This window comes from Chlorocebus sabaeus, chromosome 11, assembly GCF_047675955.1.
Source record: "Chlorocebus sabaeus isolate Y175 chromosome 11, mChlSab1.0.hap1, whole genome shotgun sequence".
Classification (NCBI taxonomy): Eukaryota; Metazoa; Chordata; class Mammalia; order Primates; family Cercopithecidae; genus Chlorocebus; species Chlorocebus sabaeus.
This window is the reverse complement of record NC_132914.1, coordinates 50,238,718-50,258,079: the sequence shown is the minus strand read 5'-3', so window position 1 is coordinate 50,258,079 and position 19,362 is coordinate 50,238,718. Positions and strand designations below refer to the sequence as shown.

General features: G+C 46.6%; 1 protein-coding gene across 1 annotated transcript; it reads left to right on the top strand.

Annotated features, from left to right (window-relative positions):
- Nucleotides 1–211: 211 nt before the first annotated feature.
- KRT72 (keratin 72) lies at nt 212–16,307 on the top strand. Its single transcript, XM_037997078.2, has 9 exons — nt 212–879; nt 2,781–2,995; nt 8,939–8,999; nt 9,390–9,485; nt 10,252–10,416; nt 10,941–11,066; nt 14,051–14,271; nt 14,919–14,953; nt 15,723–16,307. The coding sequence occupies exons 1-9, from the start codon at nt 454–456 to the stop codon at nt 15,911–15,913; spliced, it is 1,536 nt and encodes a 511-aa protein (XP_037853006.2). The 5' UTR covers nt 212–453; the 3' UTR covers nt 15,914–16,307.
- Nucleotides 16,308–19,362: the final 3,055 nt, after the last annotated feature.

The window sequence follows — 19,362 nt, the reverse complement described above, 5'->3', positions numbered from 1 at the left end:
TATTCATGGCCTTCTGAAGCAGAAGCAGCCTGGACATCTGCTTCACACACCTCCATCTCCCCAGACACACACCCAGAGGAGCCAGCCCCACTGGAAGTTTCCAGGGGTGATCTCAGGAGTAATAATCCTAGTAATTGGAGGCCAGCAGGTGGAGATAAGGTCGCTAAGCCATGATAATGCAGGAGGTGAGCCAAGTAAATGCTGGGTTCTGGGTCACTTTATAGGGATTCATGGGGAGTTCACGGCGGAACAGACAAAATTCTCGGTGAGTGCATGGTAATTTCCTACATGAAGAACCCAAGGGGCCTCAAGGGATCTAAAAGGAATTGGCGAGGTACAAATTAGGCTGACTCCAGCCGACCAGGCTATTTAAGGGGCGAGCCGGACCGAGAATGCAGCGGCTGTTTGCGCCCCTCCTGCCTCCCGCGCGCCCAGCACCGGTCCTTGACAGCCATGAGCCGCCAACTGACCCGTTTCCCCGGCGAGGAGCGCCTGGGCTTCAGCGGCTGCTCCGCGGTCCTTTCCGGCCGAAACGGCAGCAGCTCCGCCTCATTCCGGGCCGGGGTCAAGGGCTTGGCCTCCTTTGGCAGCAAGAGCCTCTTCTGCCTTGGGGGCAGCCGGCGCCTGGCTCTCAGCGCTGCGGCGGGGCGGGGCGGCGGCCGCCTGGGCGGCTTCGTGGGCACCGTCTTTGGCAGCGCCGGGCTGGGGCCCGCGTGTCCCTCCGTGTGCCCGCCCGGGGGCATCCCTCAGGTCACCGTCAACAAGAGCCTCCTGGCCCCGCTCAACGTGGAGCTGGACCCCGAGATCCAGAGGGTGCGCGCCCAGGAGCGGGAGCAGATCAAGGCTCTGAACAACAAGTTCGCCTCCTTCATCGACAAGGTGAGTCCTCGGGCACCGGCCTGTCACCTGCGTTCGGCGCAGTGTGCACAGGGGTGCTGGCTCTGCCACTGGTGAGATGCGTGGGAACCTGGGCGAGTCATAACCTTTCCGAGCCTCCCTTTTCCATTTGTAAAACGGGCACAATAATGGGTCTTGCTCCAGTGGGTTGCCTTGAGGCTTAATTGGGATGATTACAAAGTGCTCGGAACAGTGCCTGGCACACACTTCCAATAAACAGGATGTATTAGTCCGTTTTCAAGCTGTTGATAAAGACATACCCGAGACTGGGAAAAAAAAGAGGTTTATTTGGACTTACAGTTCCCCATGGCTGGGGAGGCCTCAGAATCATGACGGGAGATCAAAGTCACTTTTTATATGGCGGCGGCCAGCAAAAAATGAGGAAGAAGCAAAAACAGAAACCCCTGATAAACACATCAGACCTCCTGAGACTTATTCACTATCAGGAGGAGAATAGCAGGAGAAAGATGGGTCCCCATGATTCATTTACCTCCCCCTGGGCCCCTCCCACAACACGTGGGAATTCTGGGAGAGGTAATTCAAGTTGAGATTTGGGTGGGGACATAGCCAAACAATATCAAGGACCTTCATTTCTTTCTTGCATGAGACAAGACTGTGGGAAGGGAGGGGGCAGGATTGCCAAGGAATGGGCACTTTGAGAGCTTCCAATATCAGGAGAGGAGATGGGACCCACATTCAGGGCAGGGCATTAGGGACACAGGCCAGTAGACGTTGCAGGACATGGTGCTTGGTGCTTGAGGAGTGGGGTGAGTGTGCAGCTAGGCAGGTGATAGAGGAGGTGAGAGAAAAGGGCCGGAAAACTGAAGGGTGAGGCTGAGGAGGCACTTGGAAAGAGTGCATGTAAGGTTACAGGCTGAGGATGGGGTGTTCAGAAATTGGGGTAGTAGGGAAGTTGTCTCTGGAGATTCCGAGAAAATGACCCCAGTGAGTGGAGAGGAGACAGGGAATGGGCTTCTCTTGTCTCCACCTGAGTGGAAGATCTAGACGGTGAGTGATAAGGGACAGCCTTTTAACAATAGCTGACATTTATGGTGCTGTCCCAAGTAATTCTCATTTACTAATGCACAACCCATCATTCTGTTGTTGTTCTGCCTTGCAGATGAGGATGTTAGGACATGGGAGGCTAAGAAATGAATTCACTTTGGACAGGACTGTTGGTGGTGGACCGCGTGCCACCACTACGCTAGGGAATAGGAATTGAGGTGGCTGCAGGGCACAGGTCTGCATGGAAAAAACACAGCAGCTGTTCCAGAGGCTGGGGCATTCTCTTGCTCTTTTATGTCTGTTTTTCCCTAGCATGTTTCCTTCTGCCCCTCAAGCTAAGAGATAGGTGAGAAGAGGTGTGTGGCAGAGGGCTCAGAGTTATTGAGTCTAAAAATGTGCACCCTGGTCAAGTATGAAGGAACCTTGTGAAGACGTGGTAACCTGCTGTGAACAACAAAGAAATGAACAAACCAAGTGTAATTTAGGCTACACAACAGGAGGAAGGCTCTAAGTGCCAGTGTGGTTTCCAATGCCACTCCCCAGTCCCTGTTTCTCCCCTGCTCCCCATTTCTCTTTACTCAGAAAGCACCAGCATTTATAGCAAGAGAAGCTACCTCTGTCTCATGAAAACTCACTAAGGCAGAGGTCGGTGGTACCATTGCTTAAGTCCTCTTCTGATTTCTTATAGACTGAGTCCTATTTCTTGTCTTGGAGATCCAGGTGAGCATGTCCTTTGGCTGAATCCACCCAGGGATGAGCCTTGCTCTTTCCTACCCCCAATCCCCCAGGATGGCTGCCTGTGGTTTTTGGGGCCCTCTCCTCACTCTTGAGAGGCAACAGCATGGGGACTCTGGGCGATGACTGCCTTTGGGTTCCAGGTGCGGTTCCTGGAGCAGCAGAATCAGGTGCTGGAGACCAAGTGGAACCTCTTACAGCAGCTGGACTTGAACAACTGCAGGAAGAACCTGGAACCCATTTATGAGGGCTACATCAGCAACCTGCGGAAGCAGCTGGAGACGCTGTCTGGGGACAGGGTGAGGCTGGACTCAGAGCTGAGGAACATGCAGGATTTGGTGGAAGACTACAAGAAGAGGTGAGTGAGTGGCAGGGAATATGCTTCTGGAGGATCTGATTTCAAATGAGGTTTTTGTTTGGAGACAGCATTTTTGCTTCTTAGATCCTTTGCTGTTACCAGAGGAGGGAGGAACATCCAGTCAGAATGGGACTTAGGAAAAGAATAGATCTACCTACACCAGTTCTCCAAACTGTCTAGGAAATGTGTGCTCAATTTCTAGCACTGAAAATGAAGGAATGGGAGAAAGAGAGTTGTATCAAAACCAGATGGATATCTCAAATGCCTTTGTAGTTCCTCCTGAGTGAAGTTTTCCATGGCAGTTCCCAGAACGTAAGACACTCCACCAATTCCAGAACAAATTTTAAATCTAAGAAAAAAGAATTTTAAAAACGTATTCCATGTTGAATTATGGCTGTGCTGCTGAATCCTGCCTTTAAAGAGAAGAATTGAGAATGTTTGAGGGATGATTGAGAATGAGTTGGAACCAGAGAGTGTGTCTTCCTCCAAGTTGAGCCAAATATGAAAGAGTAATAAATCAAGGCTTGGTGTGACCTGATATTTTGGAAGTTTGCTTCCAGATGCCAGGATTTCTAGGGGCAGGTGGCTTCTTCCACAATTCAAGTGGCTGGAGATGGTCAGAGCTGAGTTCTTTCTCTTGCTCCATATTCAATCTACTTGCCCATCTCTATTCTGAAATTCCCTCAAAGCAGAACCCTGGCCCAAGCCCTGCATGAAGAATCTGAGGAAGGAGGGGACATGGTCTCTGACCTCAGAGAGCACACAGGTTGTGAGCACAGGCTTAAAGAACAGTTTCAGATAGCCACCAATAAGAAGAAACAAATACAGTGTGAGCTGAGATTGGTGGAATTAAGATGGGAACTGGAGCCCAACTAGAGATGCAAGCAGGGTCTGGAAAGAACAGGGGGCTGCCGGACATAGTCCAGAAGTCCCAGACAGAGGCATCCAGGGGCGGTGCTATCTCTGGGCCTTTCAGATTGGAGTGGTTTTGTGCTCCTGAACACCATGAACTAGTTGAGCAACCACAGATGAGCCTCTGTGTCCTCTGTGAACTTTAGTTTTAGTATTTATGAAAACCAAATACTGATATCTGCCTTGCTACCTAACAGAGCTATTGAGAGGATAATGCCAGCCAGACAGTAGTATATTAGCAGCTTTGAAAAGAATCCAAGTGCTACACAAATGTAAGACATTGTTTTCCCTATGTCAGAAGTCCTGGCTTCACTAGTAACTAGCATTATGACCTTGGCCAAGGATTTTCATGTCTTTTGCCTCATTTATAAAATTGGGATAATAATAGAATCTACTTCATAGGGCTGTTGTGGGGATCAAATGAAATAATGTGTGTGAAGAATTTAGCACAGTGTTTAGCATGTAGTAAGAGGTACAATAAATATTAGCTGCATTTATTAGGAGTATTTTAAAATTGATTTTATCACTCATCTCTTCTACCTGTGGGTCCTCATGCCAGGTTTTTGCATCTCTCTTATGATATTTCATAAGAAATGCTAGTCATAAATCACCTGCGAATTAGAATTTTCAGTGCATGTGCCTTCTTGTTAAACTGTGAGCTTCTAGAAGATTCACAGTGTATATGTCTTAAGCATCATTGTATACACTGAAGCTTTTCTCATAGATTCTCTGAAATGGTTTTTGAAAACTCTTCACAATTAAAAAAATTTCACAATTAAAAAATTGAAACTGCAACTTTTAATCATAAGTGTAAGTAGTTTCAAAGAGTGTAATTTAAAATGTATTATGTGTATTCCTATTTGAAATTGTAATAGCCACATCCCTCATTTAGATGTATCCAATTGCATCCAGGTGCTGCGGCAGGTTAGTGCCCATCACCCTTCATCTAAAAAGGCAATGAACGGGCTCTGCTTTAAAAATCATAACTTTTACCTTGATCCTTTTCTTATTTGAACTCCAATTTTCTCGCCACTTTCCCTACATAATTTTGTTCTAATATAATATATTTTTATGTCTCTAAGTCTTTTATTGATCACCCTATCACAAAATATGCATGTATCTTGAAACTTTAAAAAGTGTACTTCTTGTGGCCTGTATTCCCAGCACTTTGGGAGGCCAAGGCGGGTGGATCATTTGAGCTCAAGAGTTCGAGGCTAGCTGGCCAACATGACGAAACCCCGTTTCTACAAAAAATATAAAAAATTAGCTGGGCATGGTGGCGCGCATCTGTGTTCCCAACTACTCGGGACGCTGAGGCACTAGAATATCTTGAACCTGGGAGGCAGAGGTTGCAGTGAGCCGAGTCATGCCACTGCACTCCATTCTGGGTGACAGAGCAAGATTCTGTCAAAAAAAAAAAAAAGAAAAGAAAAAAGAAAAATAAAGTTTACTTTTTGTGATTGTAAGTTTTTAAATGTCAAAAGACTTACTTTGGGTTGAGTTATCCAAACAACAAAATATATTGCTAATTTTGTTAAATAAGTATTAAACATAAGAACTGAAAAAAAATTGAAATTACATTTCTTAATGAGTTGAATGGGGTAGATTTTTTTCTAAGTGGCTTAGTTATCCATGTATGAATATTGTTCTTATTGAGCTGAGATAGGATTCTCGTCCTGTGTGTTTTCCATTCTTAAGTAAGTGCTGGGAAACTTTAATCATATAAGTAGATTTTAATGGAAGGAGTTTTGCAAGTCCAGTGTTATTTAGTTTTCAGAATGCCTTTCCAGTTTTTCTGCTTTTTCTTTCTTCCATAGTGCTGTTTCTAACATGCTGCATAATTGACTTATTTGTTGTGTTTGTTGTTTGTCTCTCTCTGCTTCATAAGGGCAGGGAAATTTTTGTTCACTTACTTATCCTAAGTGCCTACAAAGTACCCCACACTCAACATATATTTTCTTAGGTGAATGATTATATGTCAAAATCACATAATGACTCATCGTTAAAGACCATGTTTAACCATCTGTCAGCTGACAATTCAGAACCTTCTTTTTTTGAAAGCAAAACTTAAAAACCATCTGACTTGCAAAAAGAACTTGTGTCATAGTCAGTAAAGTCATTATCGTCCAGATTTCTGGAAGATTTTTCCATAAGGCTTTACCAAGACTGATCAAATGACCATGCTTATACAACTTATTCTGTCCTTTAGGAGCACCATGTTTAATCCAATGGATCAGAAAGGACTGGAAACATAAAACATTGTTAATACTCAATACACCTATGCCAATTCTTTATCCTTAAAGAATAATGTGATTCTGCCTCATGTTTTTGTATACGAATACACACACCGGCACATTTTTGAGACTTTGGAGCTGCAGATTTACCTCATTCAATTTACATAGAAAATATCTGCCCTCTAGCTTCATTGGAAAAGCCAGTCTTCATGTTCAAATCAGAGACATGAGTTGCTTTTTATCAGAAAAAGCCTGACTTCATTTCTCAATTCAAGTAAAAATAAGAATTTGTACTTTAGGGACTGTTATAAAATCCACTCCGCAATAAACTAAGAAATATGTCTTGTATAATAATAGGTTATTGAAAGCATTCAAGATTAAAATGATTTGGATTTAATATAACTAATACAACTACGTTATAAAACAAGAGAAATCAATATGTACTTTTTCATGGTTTAACTTTTAATTATTCATTGCAATGTATTTTTAAATAATAAATTATTTTTAAGTTTATAATGCCATAAAACTTATCATTTTTATTTTTAATGTGTGTATTGAACTTAGTGTTTGGCCTCTAGAAGTAAATAATGTAAAATTATTTATAACTAATGTCATTGATTTTGATAGCCCACTTGGTCAAAAGTTTTCTGTGTATTTTAGGAAATAGATATAAACTACTAAAAATTAATTGGTCTGGCAACTACCATATATTTTATTTTTATTAAGAGGAGGTAGACATTATTAAGCATTTTGTAAGATAATATAAAATGAAGTTTGACTGAATAGAAATAGTTGTTTCATGACATAATTTGATTAAAAAGTTTCAGTTGTCTTTTGAATAAGACACAGAATCTGGGATAAATCGTATAAACTGCTTTGTGTGTTTTATATAGCATGACTAGAAAGATCTGCAGCCTCAGAAGACATCCTAGTCACACTGGAAATAACTCCCTTCACTACCCTGCACGGCTTCAGCCCTTCAATAGTGCCTTTTTTTTTTTTTAAATACTTTAAGTTCTAGGGTACATGTGCACAACGTGCAGGTTTGTTACATATGTGTACATGTGCCGTGTTGGTTTGCCGCACCCATTACCTCATCGTTTGCATTAGGTATTTCTCCTAATGCTATCCCTCCCCCCTGCCTCCACCCCATGATAGGCCCAGGTGTGTGTTGTTCCCCACACTGTGTCCAAGTGTTCTCATTGTTCAATTCCCACCTACGAGTGAGAACATGTGGTGTTTGGTTTTCTGTCCTTGCAATAGTTGCTCAGAATGGTGGTTTCCAGCTTCATCCATGTCCCCACAAAGGACATGAACTCATCCTTCTTTTTATAGCTGCATGGTATTCCATGGTGTATATGTGCCACAGTTTCTTAATCCAGTCTGCCATTGATGGACATTTAGGTTGGTTCCTAGTCTTTGCTATTGTGAATAGTGCCACAATAAACATACGTGTGTATGTGTCTTTATAGTAGGATGATTTATAATCCTTTGGGTATATACCCAGTAATGGGATCGCTGGGTTAAATGGTATTTCTAGTTCTAGATCCTTGAGGAATTGCCACATTCAACAGTGCTTTTTGAGGAGGGGGCTGCCAGGGACATGCCTTAGGAATGAGCAAAGAGCTGAAAAGGATTGTTTATGTTAAGTACATAAATAAAAAAACTATTACCTAGCCTTAATTCTTTTTTTCACTGTTTTACTGAGGTAAAATACACATAACAAAATTTACCATCTTAGCCATTTTTCAGTGGACGGTTCAGTGGTATCAAATACATTGCAACCATTATGACCGTCCACCTCCAGAACACACTTTCCATCTAGTGAAGTGGAAACTGTATACCCACTTAACACTAATTCCTCATTTCTTCCTTCCCCTCTTCCCAGCCCCTGGCTCCCACCATTCTACTTTATGTCTCTGACTTAGACTACTCTACGTACCTCACATGAATGAGATCATTTGTCTTTTGGAATATTTGTCTTTTTGTGATTGGCTTCTTTTCACTTAGCAGAATGTCCTCAAGGTTCATCCATATCGTAGCATATTGTAGAATTTTTTTCTTTCTAAGTCTGAATGATATTCCATTGCATGTATACACCACATTTTGCTTATCTATTTATCATTAATTATTTCTTACCAATGCTCTATTTTGTTACCATACTCTCACAAATGTCCTGTAATGTATTCTTTGAGAATAATAAGGGATGGAAGAGGTAAGCTCTTTAAATAAAATGATTAGTTCCCTTACCTCCCCAATCAACAACATGTCGGTATTAAGAACATCCCAGTCCTAACCAAATTTCTGTGTCTTAGACCTTGCTTCTGTTTCTGCTTCACCTGGAACATAAATATGTATAAGAAATAGGTATAACATACAGTTTGAAAGTGACAACAATGCTTTTGTTTGGTGCCTAGGAGGTTTTTGCACCCTGAGTCATTGCACAGTATCAAGATGCCATGTGCCAGAAGGGAATGCCTTTTCACCTCTGCTATAATGTGGGAGGGGCTAATTGTGACAGGGAGAGGGACAGTAGAATCTGCATGACATGTCAACCACAGGTGCTGTGTGAGGCAGGTAGTTTTAAGGCAGACTGCATAGGGACAGAGGAGCTGGAAATTGATTCCTTTAAATATGTCCTTGCCTGCATCCCCTTTAGGAAGGTTATGTGTGCCCCAGGGGTACATGAATCCCAGTTTGAAGACCCCCACCCTGCAGCTCTCAGCACAGAGGTGATAACTAACCGTTCAGTGAATGTTTGCAGAACTGAATTACCTCATTGTCTTGCCCCATGCAGGTATGAGGTGGAGATTAACAGACGCACAGCTGCTGAGAATGAGTTTGTGGTACTCAAGAAGGTAAGAGGGGTGCAAGGTGGGCTGGAAGAAGCCTAGAGGCCTCCCTGACCACCCGGCACAGTGATGCTTGTAGGGTGAGGAAAGGGGCCCTGTAGGTCACTCAGTCCCTTAAGCAGGGGTGACTGGCACTTTAACTTCCCAACCCCTCCCTCCAAGTCCCTTGCCTGGGATGCATGCTGTTTCTAGAATTTGCCAGTCTAAAATCTGGGCATTTTACTGCACTACTGGTGTGGCCATTGCACTGCATGTTAGTTGGTTTACTCTCAGGGACTGAGCTCCCCATGAAGCCCAGGGTGAAGGGAGCAGAGAGAGCAAGGCTTCCTGTGGCAGGGAGGGTGGGATGGGCAGGGAAGGCCCTCTCAGGGCTGCTCGACTGTCACGTGCTCCCAGGACGTGGATGCTGCTTATATGAACAAGGTTGAGCTCCAGGCCAAGGTGGACTCCTTGACAGATGAGATTAAATTCTTCAAGTGCCTTTATGAAGGGGTAAGGACTTGGCTGACCTCTCTTGGGAGGTCTACTCCTTTAACAAGTGGCTTCTGGCCCCTGGCTGGAGGGTGGTGTGGACCAAGAATTGGGAGGGAGAAAGCTTTCAACCTGGTGGCCCTGACATTCATCAAGGCCCTTCTGGGTGCTGAACAATGAGTTAGGCTTTGAGGAGTCCATGAAGGAGAAGAAATGATTCTCACCCTCCAGGAGTTCACAGCCTGGCAGGAAAACACCATGTAGCTGAGATTTCAGAGAGCAGAGGAAGGAATGGTGGGTTCTGCCTGGGCCGTTGGTGAAGGTTCTTGGAGAGACAGGAGAAAGAGGAAGATTTCAGTGGGTGCTGAAGGGGGCAGAAAAATGGAAGGTCCAGGAGCCTGTCCTGTGCTAAAGCACGAGGAATGAGGAAGGTGCAGAGGCCTGGGGACGGGACCAGTGCTGGTGACTCCCTAGGGGCCTTCACATGCTAGGTAAAGAGTTCAGACTTGGTCCTATGGGCGGAGGGTGGTGGTGGCTGGTTTCTGAGGATGAGAATGTAGAAGAGGGCAAGAGTGGTTCTGAGTGTGTAATGGAGAGAGGAGTCCCAGCGTTCGGGGCTGAAACCTAAGGCGCTCATTCACATGCCTGCCAGGCACTGGTGCTGAGGCAGAGTTCAAACGCTGAGGAGTGGCAGAGAGGGACGGTGGGGAATTTGCCCAGGAGGACCAAGAAAACTGGTTCCTCATGAGGACCCCTTAACTAGCTCCCCTCCCCAAACCGTCTCCAGGAGATTGCTCAGATCCAGTCCCACATCAGCGACACGTCCGTCATCCTGTCAATGGACAACAACCGGAACCTGGACCTGGACAGCATCATTGCCGAGGTCCGTGCTCAGTACGAGGAGATCGCCCTGAAGAGCAAGGCCGAGGCCGAGACCCTGTACCAGACCAAGGTGAGCTGGGTGCCAGGTGTGCTGAGTCCCACTGGCCACAGCTAGCACCCTCTCAGCATGTGTGCATGTGTGTGTGTGTGTGTGTGTGTGTGTGTATTTGGGCTCAGTCAAGACCTCCTTTGTCTCGGAGTTGAGCCTTGTGGAAATGCCACCCCATGCGTAAGGGAGATTAACTACAGTCTCTGCTTGTTTTGTGGACATATATGGGGCTTAGCCCTTGTCCTGTCATGGCCTTTGGCTGAGACCACACTAGCTACAACCCTGATAGGATTCTGACTCTGTTTCTATGGGTAATTCACATATATTGTCTTATCTTCATGTTTTCTTCATGTTTCTAACTTTGGCAAATTGAGGACAGGAAATTCAAACTCCGCCAAGTCCCTCATGTTTGAGAACCTGAGGATCCTATTGAACTGGGGCAGGACCTTTCCTGTCCAGAAGAAAAGGAACCTGCCCTAGTTCAGTAGTATCCTTGTGTTCCTCATCTCTTGTCACCCTAACCCTGACCCTAACCCTAACCTCAGATCCAGGAGCTGCAGGTCACAGCAGGCCAGCATGGGGATGACCTCAAGCTCACCAAGGCTGAAATCTCTGAGCTCAACCGCCTGATCCAGAGGATCCGCTCAGAGATAGGGAATGTGAAGAAGCAGGTGGGTTCTATGAAATGAATCCACTAACAGTATTTATTGAGTCGCAATCTGGGCCACACTTAACATGAAGAAAGGGTAAAACACAGTGCCCTCCTTAGGTTCTCCTCTAATTTACCAGGAGAGGATGATCTGAACAGATGTGGAGGGATAAAGCAGCCTACACACTATAGGTAAGTGCTGCAGGAGCCCAGAGGGGTGGGAGGTGAATGAGGACCCCAGGGAAGCTTTGCAGGAGGTGGAATTACACCAGGAGAGGGGAAAGAGCAGGTGAAGGAGCTGGCAGGAGCAATGAGCCTAGGTAGGGATGTGCACGGCACGCGTGCAGGTGGGCTTGCCTATCTGGGGCAGGGGGCTTGCTGCTCAGCAGGGGTGGCAGGGAGCAGGGGACAAGACTGGGTAGGAATAGGCAGGCCATGGGGTTTAAACCTAACGCAGGAGGTAAGATGGAGCCATTTGAAGGTTTTGCATGATGATTCCTTGTGGAAGGAGAGAAAATCCAGCAGGAGATTTTAGAACAAAATGGAGGAGGCACAGCCCCCACAACCTAGATTGGGCTCAGGGCCATGCACTTGTGGGGGAGCTTCCTGCACTAGTGCTGTGCTGTGGGGAGGGCACTGCATTGAGGTCCTGCTCTCTGGGACGTAGTAGCCCTGCAACCACACCTGTGGTTCTAAAGCAAGCAAACCCATGAGTTCTCAAGTTTGTGGAGGCAGTGCAAGGGTTTAAGACCCCATCTCCTTACCCTCCTCTGCACCCCATCTTTCACGCTGCATGGTGTATGCTTACACATGTACACACAGACACACACACACACATATACAGACACTAGTCCTCTGTGCTCATGGTAGTGGGAAGAAGAAAGACCAGCATTAAATAACTTGTGGTGTTTTTGTTTAATCAAGAGCTATGTAAGTGCAGAAAAAACACAGATGTTTGAAGCTACCCTCAGTATTCTACTACAGTGTTTAACTAATGAAATGCTATGTGTTTATGGTTGGATGAGATTATTACCAGAAAGTGACCTTGCTTTGGTGGTCAGGGAAGATATCCTCTGTGGGGAACAAATGGGGATCACTCGCAATGCTGAGGCCCCATTGGGGCTCCTTTTGAAGGCCCTCAGCTAAGGTGCTTCCTGCCCTTCTGGCATCCTCCATCACATGCAGAGTTTCTTGGCATTTGGTGTCCTCAGCATCCATGTGACATTTGTTTGAAAGGATGCTAGAATTTCAAGTCCTCTCAACTCAGGCCACGTTCAGAAGACCCAAGCTTTTGGTGTCCCTCTGCCCCAGGTTCACTCTGTGGGATCTTGGTCAGTAAAAAAAGAACAGAAGACAGTTTGACAAATTCAGGTGACAGCGTGTGTGGCCACTCCATGAATAATTAAAACCTCTACAGTCCCCAGGGTGGGGAAGGGTTTTCTGTGGCTAGAAGGCTGGGTCCTAGGCATCTCCTTGAGGCTGTGAGCCATTCATCCAAAATGCGAGGGCATTGGCACTGCTGGGGGCCTGCCCAGCAGAGGAGGATGGCTACAGCTGGACAATATTCTACAGCCCATTTGGCCTTGGATCAGCTGCTTTCCTTGGTGTGAAGTAAATGTGGCTCTACAAATGGGCATACTCCAGAAAGAAAATCTCACCTCTCACCAAAACCTTAGTTGAAGGAATACATCAGGACTAAAGGGCTCAGGAAGCTCCCTGGGGGCTTTCACATACGTGCAAGCACACAGCCTTAGCTGCAGTTATGCAAAGGTATCTTCTCTAATTTATATATATATATATATATATATATATATATATATTTTTTTTTTTTTTTTTTTTTTTTTTTTTCCTTTTTTTTGAGATGGATTCTCCCTCTGTTCCCCAGGCTGGAGTTCAGTGGTACAATCTGGGCTCACTGCAACCTCCGTCTCCTGGGTTCAAGCCATTCTCCTGCCTCAGCCTCTTGACTACCTGGGACCACAGGCAACTGTGTGTCATCACTCCCAGATAAGTTTTGTATTTTTAGTAGACACGGGGTTTCATCATGTTGGCCAGGCTGGTTTTAAACTCCTGACCTCAGGTGATTCACATGCCTTGGCCTCCCAAAGTGCTGGGATTACAGGCATAAGCCACCATGCCCAGTCTATTTTATTTATTTATTTATTTTTAATTTTAATTTTTGTTTTGACTTCTGGGGTACATGTACAGGATGTGCGGGTTTGTTACATAGGTAAACGTGTGCCATGGTGGTTTGCTGTACCTATCAACCCATCACCTAAGTATTGAGCACAGCATGCATTAGCTGTTTTTTTTTCTTTTTAGCTATTTTTCCTAAAGCTCTGTCTCCCTTCACCCGCCAACTAGCTCCAGTGTACATTGTTCCCCTCCCTGTGTCCATGTGATCTCATTGTTCAACTCCTGCTTATAAGTGAGAACATGTGGTGTTTGGTTCTCTGTTCTCAGTTATGTAAAGGTATCTTCTAAGCCTGTTACCATTTAGCATAGTTCTCTGTGGGATTCGGGGACCAAACTCTAAGTATGGCAAGTTTATAGGACATTTTATTAGTAGGAACTTTATTAGCCCTCATGTTTTCCCTGTGATTTATGGGATCTCCTAAAACAACCTGTGCACTGCAGAGCTGAATGAAGTCTAGCTGCTCACGGACTTTTTTTTCAGAATTGACATAAGAATCTTACAGCTGATATTTCAGGCCAGGAGGGAGAGGGCAGGGGCCACATGCCCAGGCCAACCACTTTCTCAGTGCCTTCCCCTCCTTCCTCCCAGGTGAAGGTTTTCTACTTTCAGATGCAGAGGAATGAGCCAGGGTGAACCATGCCTGGAGTGAGGGGAAGAACAGACTCACTTCCAGGGATGGCCAAAGTTGGATAAACCAATAGGATCTCCAAGCACTTACCATCAGTCAGGACAAAACGAGGGGAGGTTGTCCAAGCAAGATCTCAGAACTGGGCTTTAACTCTTAAGTGCTGGATCTGTTTGTCCTTCAGTGCGCCAATCTGGAGACGGCCATCGCTGACGCCGAGCAGCGAGGGGACTGCGCCCTGAAGGACGCCCGGGCCAAGCTGGATGAGCTGGAGGGCGCCCTGCACCAGGCCAAGGAGGAGCTGGCACGGATGCTGCGTGAGTACCAGGAGCTCATGAGCCTGAAGCTGGCCCTGGATGTGGAGATCGCCACCTACCGCAAGCTGCTGGAGGGCGAGGAGTGCAGGTGAGGGACCGGATACCCCGTGTCGGGGCCGGTTTTATCTCTGCTGTGGTAGGAAGCTCCAAGGGAAACAGTTTGGTCCTGTTTAGGTCCTGCTGAAGTAAAACCATACAGCAAATGGGCTTGTCACATGATTAGGAAGGCCGAAATTGGACAGCAAGAAAGACCAAATTGTAAAAAATCCCAAAGGTTGTGGGAGAGGAGGTATTAATGCCGGCAATGTTTGAGAAACAGTATCCCCTGACCCTTCATGGTGCATTTTTGTGGGTGGGGTGGGGGAGAAGCAAGACGGCCTCTAAGGGCCGTCCAAGTTCAAGGTCGCTCCAGCAAAGCCGGGGGCTCCAATGGGGAGGTAAGCTCATTCTTCTTAATTGTCTAAGACCAGTGGAATGACTAGAGGGAAGTGGAGGTCTCATGATCCCACATAGCAAGCAGTTCCAAAGCATCTTGATGGAGGGCTGACTCCTTGCAGCAGATTTCCGTTTCTCTACTTCTTGGGAGGTCGCACTGGGATGTGTGGGAAGAAAGGAGGCTGGGATGGGGTTGGAAAGGCACGTTCTGCGTGGAGAGGCTTATTCACAGAGGTGACTTCCAGGTGATTGGGGTGATTATTTATGGGGGATTTACCTGTTTTTCTTCTCCTTCTTCAGGATGTCTGGCGAATATCCAAATTCTGTGAGCATCTGTAAGTATCTGCAGATCTCAGTTCTGCCCTTAGTCACCTTACCAGAAGTCCGAGTCCCTGTAATTCATGGCACAAAAGAGAAATCAGAATGACAGAGGAGGCTCAGGGGAGACTTAAGGGCAAAAGGAATGAACTAGCTGTAGTAACTAGGGGGAAGCAGTGGATGGAGAAGATGATCATGAGAGACAAAAGTACAACTATAGAAAGATCAAATGATACTCATGAGTGTATCGTCCAACGAATGATGCTTAATGGTGACATTTTTCTGTTGACCAAAACAAAGGCCCCGGATTGTAGTTAAGGGGGACTGAGGGGCCTAAAGGGTTGAGTGATGGAATGAATGCATTAGATGGAATGGTTTAATGAATGAATGAGAGCACATCCTCAGCTGCAAAAGCTGGAGAGCCTGTATGGAGATGCTGTGGTGCTGAGAGACAGGGCCCTCAGTGGTCCCTTTCCTCGTCAGCAGACCAGCAGCACCAGATGGGCCCTGGGAAGTGCCTCTCTTCATTTGGTCCTGCCCATGGGGGAAATTCACACACTAATTGGAAAAGGTAAAGTGTATGAGGCTAAATGCATGAAACATGAAGCCGTATGATCAGTGCTGATAAAAATCTCTTAGTAAACTGAAACACACAACAGAGAGAATCCATCTCAGCAGGAAGCCACTGCAGGCGAGAGTAAAGGGGGTGGCCCAGGATGCCCCAGGAGGGGCTCTGACATGGGGCTAGAGCTGACTGGAGCTGAGGTCTTCTCTCATCCATTCCAGCTGTCATCAGCAGCACCAGTACTGGGGCAGGAGGGGCTGGCTTCAGCATGGGCTTTGGCACCTCGAGCAGTTATAGCTACAAAACTGCAGCTGCAGACGTCAAGACCAAAGGCAGCTGTGGCAGCGAGCTCAAGGATCCCCTTGCCAAAACCTCGGGGACCAGTTGTGCCACCAAAAAGGCCTCCAGATGATGGACAAGTGGTTGACTCTGTGAGCAGAAGGCTTCCCAACCCATCCATTTCCTCCCTCTCCTTCCCTGGGCTCCCTTTCCAAGTCAAGAAATGCTTTGTCTGTCACTACAGTCCCAACCCCATTTCCTCTCCTGTTGTCTTCAAGGTGTGATGCTTCGATGCAAGGAGTCCAGTCATGAGCTCTCTCAGTGGCCTCCTTCTTAGTCCCATTTCGTTGGGTCATTGCCTGAAATGCAAAGACAACACACATACCCAGGATGTTTCCCCATGGCCAGCTACAAGCCCCTCTGCCTCCATGCTTTTCTAGGGCCTTTGCTGCCAAGGGACTCTCTTCATCTTCTGATTGGGATTGTGTCCAGTCCTCTGCTTCTCCTGCAATAAATGAGTAAATCTGTTTGGTTCTCAGTTGAATCTGTTGCCCAGAATGTCACCATCTGCAGGGCCTTAAGTTTTCTTCATCTGACAATTGTTTCACTCTGGGTTCTGGGCTCATGTGGCTCTTCACTGGTTTTAGCCAGGTAAGTACTGGGAGAGGGCTGATCCTTGTAAACAGTTGAAATGTATTACCGAGGCCGCTGCCGGGCAGGCCCTTTGCTTCACGTGCCCCGTGCCACCTATTCTGCACAATAGCCCTGTGAGACATCATTACCCCACATCAGATACAGACGTTAGAGCTCCACACGGCTTCCTGCTCTGGTTCTCAAAGCACCCATGGCTGTGCACGCTCACTGTCTGTGTAGCAAGTGGTCGTCCCTTCATTCTCCCCAGCGTCTCACTCTCCACCACCCACCACTCACTCCCCAGTCCTGCTCCCACACAGTGACCCTGCCTTCCTCTTCTTTTAACCGACTTCCTTTTTACCCTAATGTGTAAGGCCTGTGTGTATATATGTTTATAGCCTCTCTGTCTAAGGTATATATGAAGTAGTGGCTCGTTTAACAAATATTTAGTGAGCAAGGCATTGCTCAGGCACTGGGATTACCAGAATAAACAAAATAGGCATAGACACTGGCCCCACAGAGCGAGAGTGAAAATATGCACCTACCGAAGTGATATATAATATGAAGTCAAGCAGTGTTAACTACTATGAAGAAAAATTCAGTGGAGTAAGAAGCTGAGAGATTTCAAGGATGCTCTTTTAGCTCTGTGTGTGTGTGTATGTGTATGTGTGTGTATGTTTGTGTGTATGTGTGTATATGTGTGTGTATGTGTGTGTTTCCCCAAGAATGTTTGTTTCTCAGAGTCAGCACAGTTGATTTGAGAAAAACCCTTAACGCAAGACCATCTTTCAAGTGCAAGCTTCGTTTGAGGGTGGCATTCAGAGTGCCCGAGATCCTGTCTCCCCTGCATCGTTTCCCACTTTATTCTGTAGCCTTTCCCCATGCAGACCAGACTTTTCACACCCGAGGGCCTTTGCATATAACATTTTCTCAACCTCAGGTGTCCATTACCCGCTGATGGACAGCCTGTGCACCCTGTGTGGCCTGACTGAGACTCTACCACCCACATTTCTGTGGTGCCTGGACCCTCCAGGTGGACTACCCATCTTCAAGCATTACATGAGAAGGATCATTTCAGTCGTGGCCCAGCACCTCCCTGCCCCACACCTGCATTCTACAGGCAGGCAAACTGAGTCCCAGATGGCTGAGTGATCTGTCCGTATTCACAGCACTGGCAAGCAGCCGGAGCTGGACCGGTGGCCTTCACACTCACAGCCCTGTCCTGAGCCTGTGTTAAAGCCGGCACTCTATTTTTCTGGTGTCATGTCGGCTGCTCACGTGTCTGTTCCTCACTCCATGCCCTACATCCCCTTGTTCCAGGGTCCGGCTCACAATCAGCACTTTTGCAATGGGAATGCATGCCTTAGTTTAGCCCACCTTCCCTGGGAAAAAGAGCTGGATATACACACAACATATCCATGTCTCGATGGCCTGGTGTGCAAGTGATAAGACATATTTGTGTTAATAAATTTGTGTTTTATATGCATTTGTATGCAGGCAGTCACTCAAACTGGGACACTTTTGATCTAAATAAATACTAAACTGGATCCTTGAACAACTGGCAAAGCCAGGACTGTCAGATAAACGGTCCCCTTGGGCCTAGCATTGTAGCAGAAGAGTCATATACCAAGTTTTGAAGTCTGGCTCTTCTAATTGTCAGAAGTGGCCTAGTGCAAGATCCTGCATTTGTGAAAGAAGATGAATACAAGCTGGCCGCTACGAAGTGCTTTCTGTGTGCCAGAAGCCGTTCTCAGCAGTCACTCTGCTCAACTCTTTACAGCTGGTAACTCAATGAATTCTCCCAACAATCTGACATGCATTATTTTTATAAGATGTGATTATTATAATGTCCATTTAACTTGTGAGGATATTGAAGCTCAGAGGAGTTAAGTAACTAACCAAATGTCGCTCGGTTAGTAAATGGGAAGACCTGAATTCCAGTCTGATTCTGGAGTCTATGCTCCTGGCTTCGACACCTCCTTACCTTTCAAAGAACTCACCTTAGAGGAGATCAGAGAATAGGAAAAGAGATAAGGGAAGTAAACCAGTGCCTGGAACACAGTCTGCCACCTGTAGAAGCTCACTGTTATTAGTATTTTCAAAGCATAAGTCTGTGTTTGCCGGCTGTGGGCTGGTTCATGTCCGAGGAGTGTGGATCAACAGCAGAACTTTGCCCTGGCCGAGATGGGATAAATGAGGGGTGGAGTCCATTAACTAAATTAACTAACTAATTAACTAAAATACATTCCTATCTGGTCACTGGCTGTTCATTTCCAAGCCGGGGAAAACCCTCGGTGCCTCTATTTTGTGCACACACTGCCCTCTGCCATCGGTCCTGGATACTGCACTTTCCATCCCTGTGACTCTGGAGGAAAGACTTCCCTACAGCAGGGAGGGTGTAGGATGACCCTAGACAGGCTCTGCGCCCCTTGCGGAGCTGCCAGTGGGAGGGCATGCTGTTTCACTCCCTGGCGTGCCCAGGCTGGCCCCAGCCTCTGTGTTGCCTGGGCCTGACTCCTGTCTCCTCTTCCTCTCCTCTCTGGCCTCTCCTCTTACAGGAAGGAGGAGGGGGCAGGGGTTGATGCTGCCTGCTGCCTGAACCTCCACACCTCTAGTTAGAGAACCTGAGGCCTTCAGACAGCTTTTCCTGAAAATCTTGGTGCTGATCCAGAGGTCCTTGGAGTGAGGGCCCCCATGACTCAACTGAGACCCCCTCTCCTAAGCCCTGCCTGCTCTGTGTGCAAACCCCTCCCCCCTCTGAGAACCCTTTCTTTCTCAGGCAGTAGATGAGCCAGTCATGGAGGCACCGGCAAGGCACAGCCAAGGGGCTCCATAGGAAGAAAGGCCTGAGAGAGGAACACAATCTGGAAAGGCTTCCTGGAGAAGGTGGTAACAGGGATGTGAATTGTTGGAGACAGGGAGCTTGTTAAAGACTGCTTAGGTCCCATT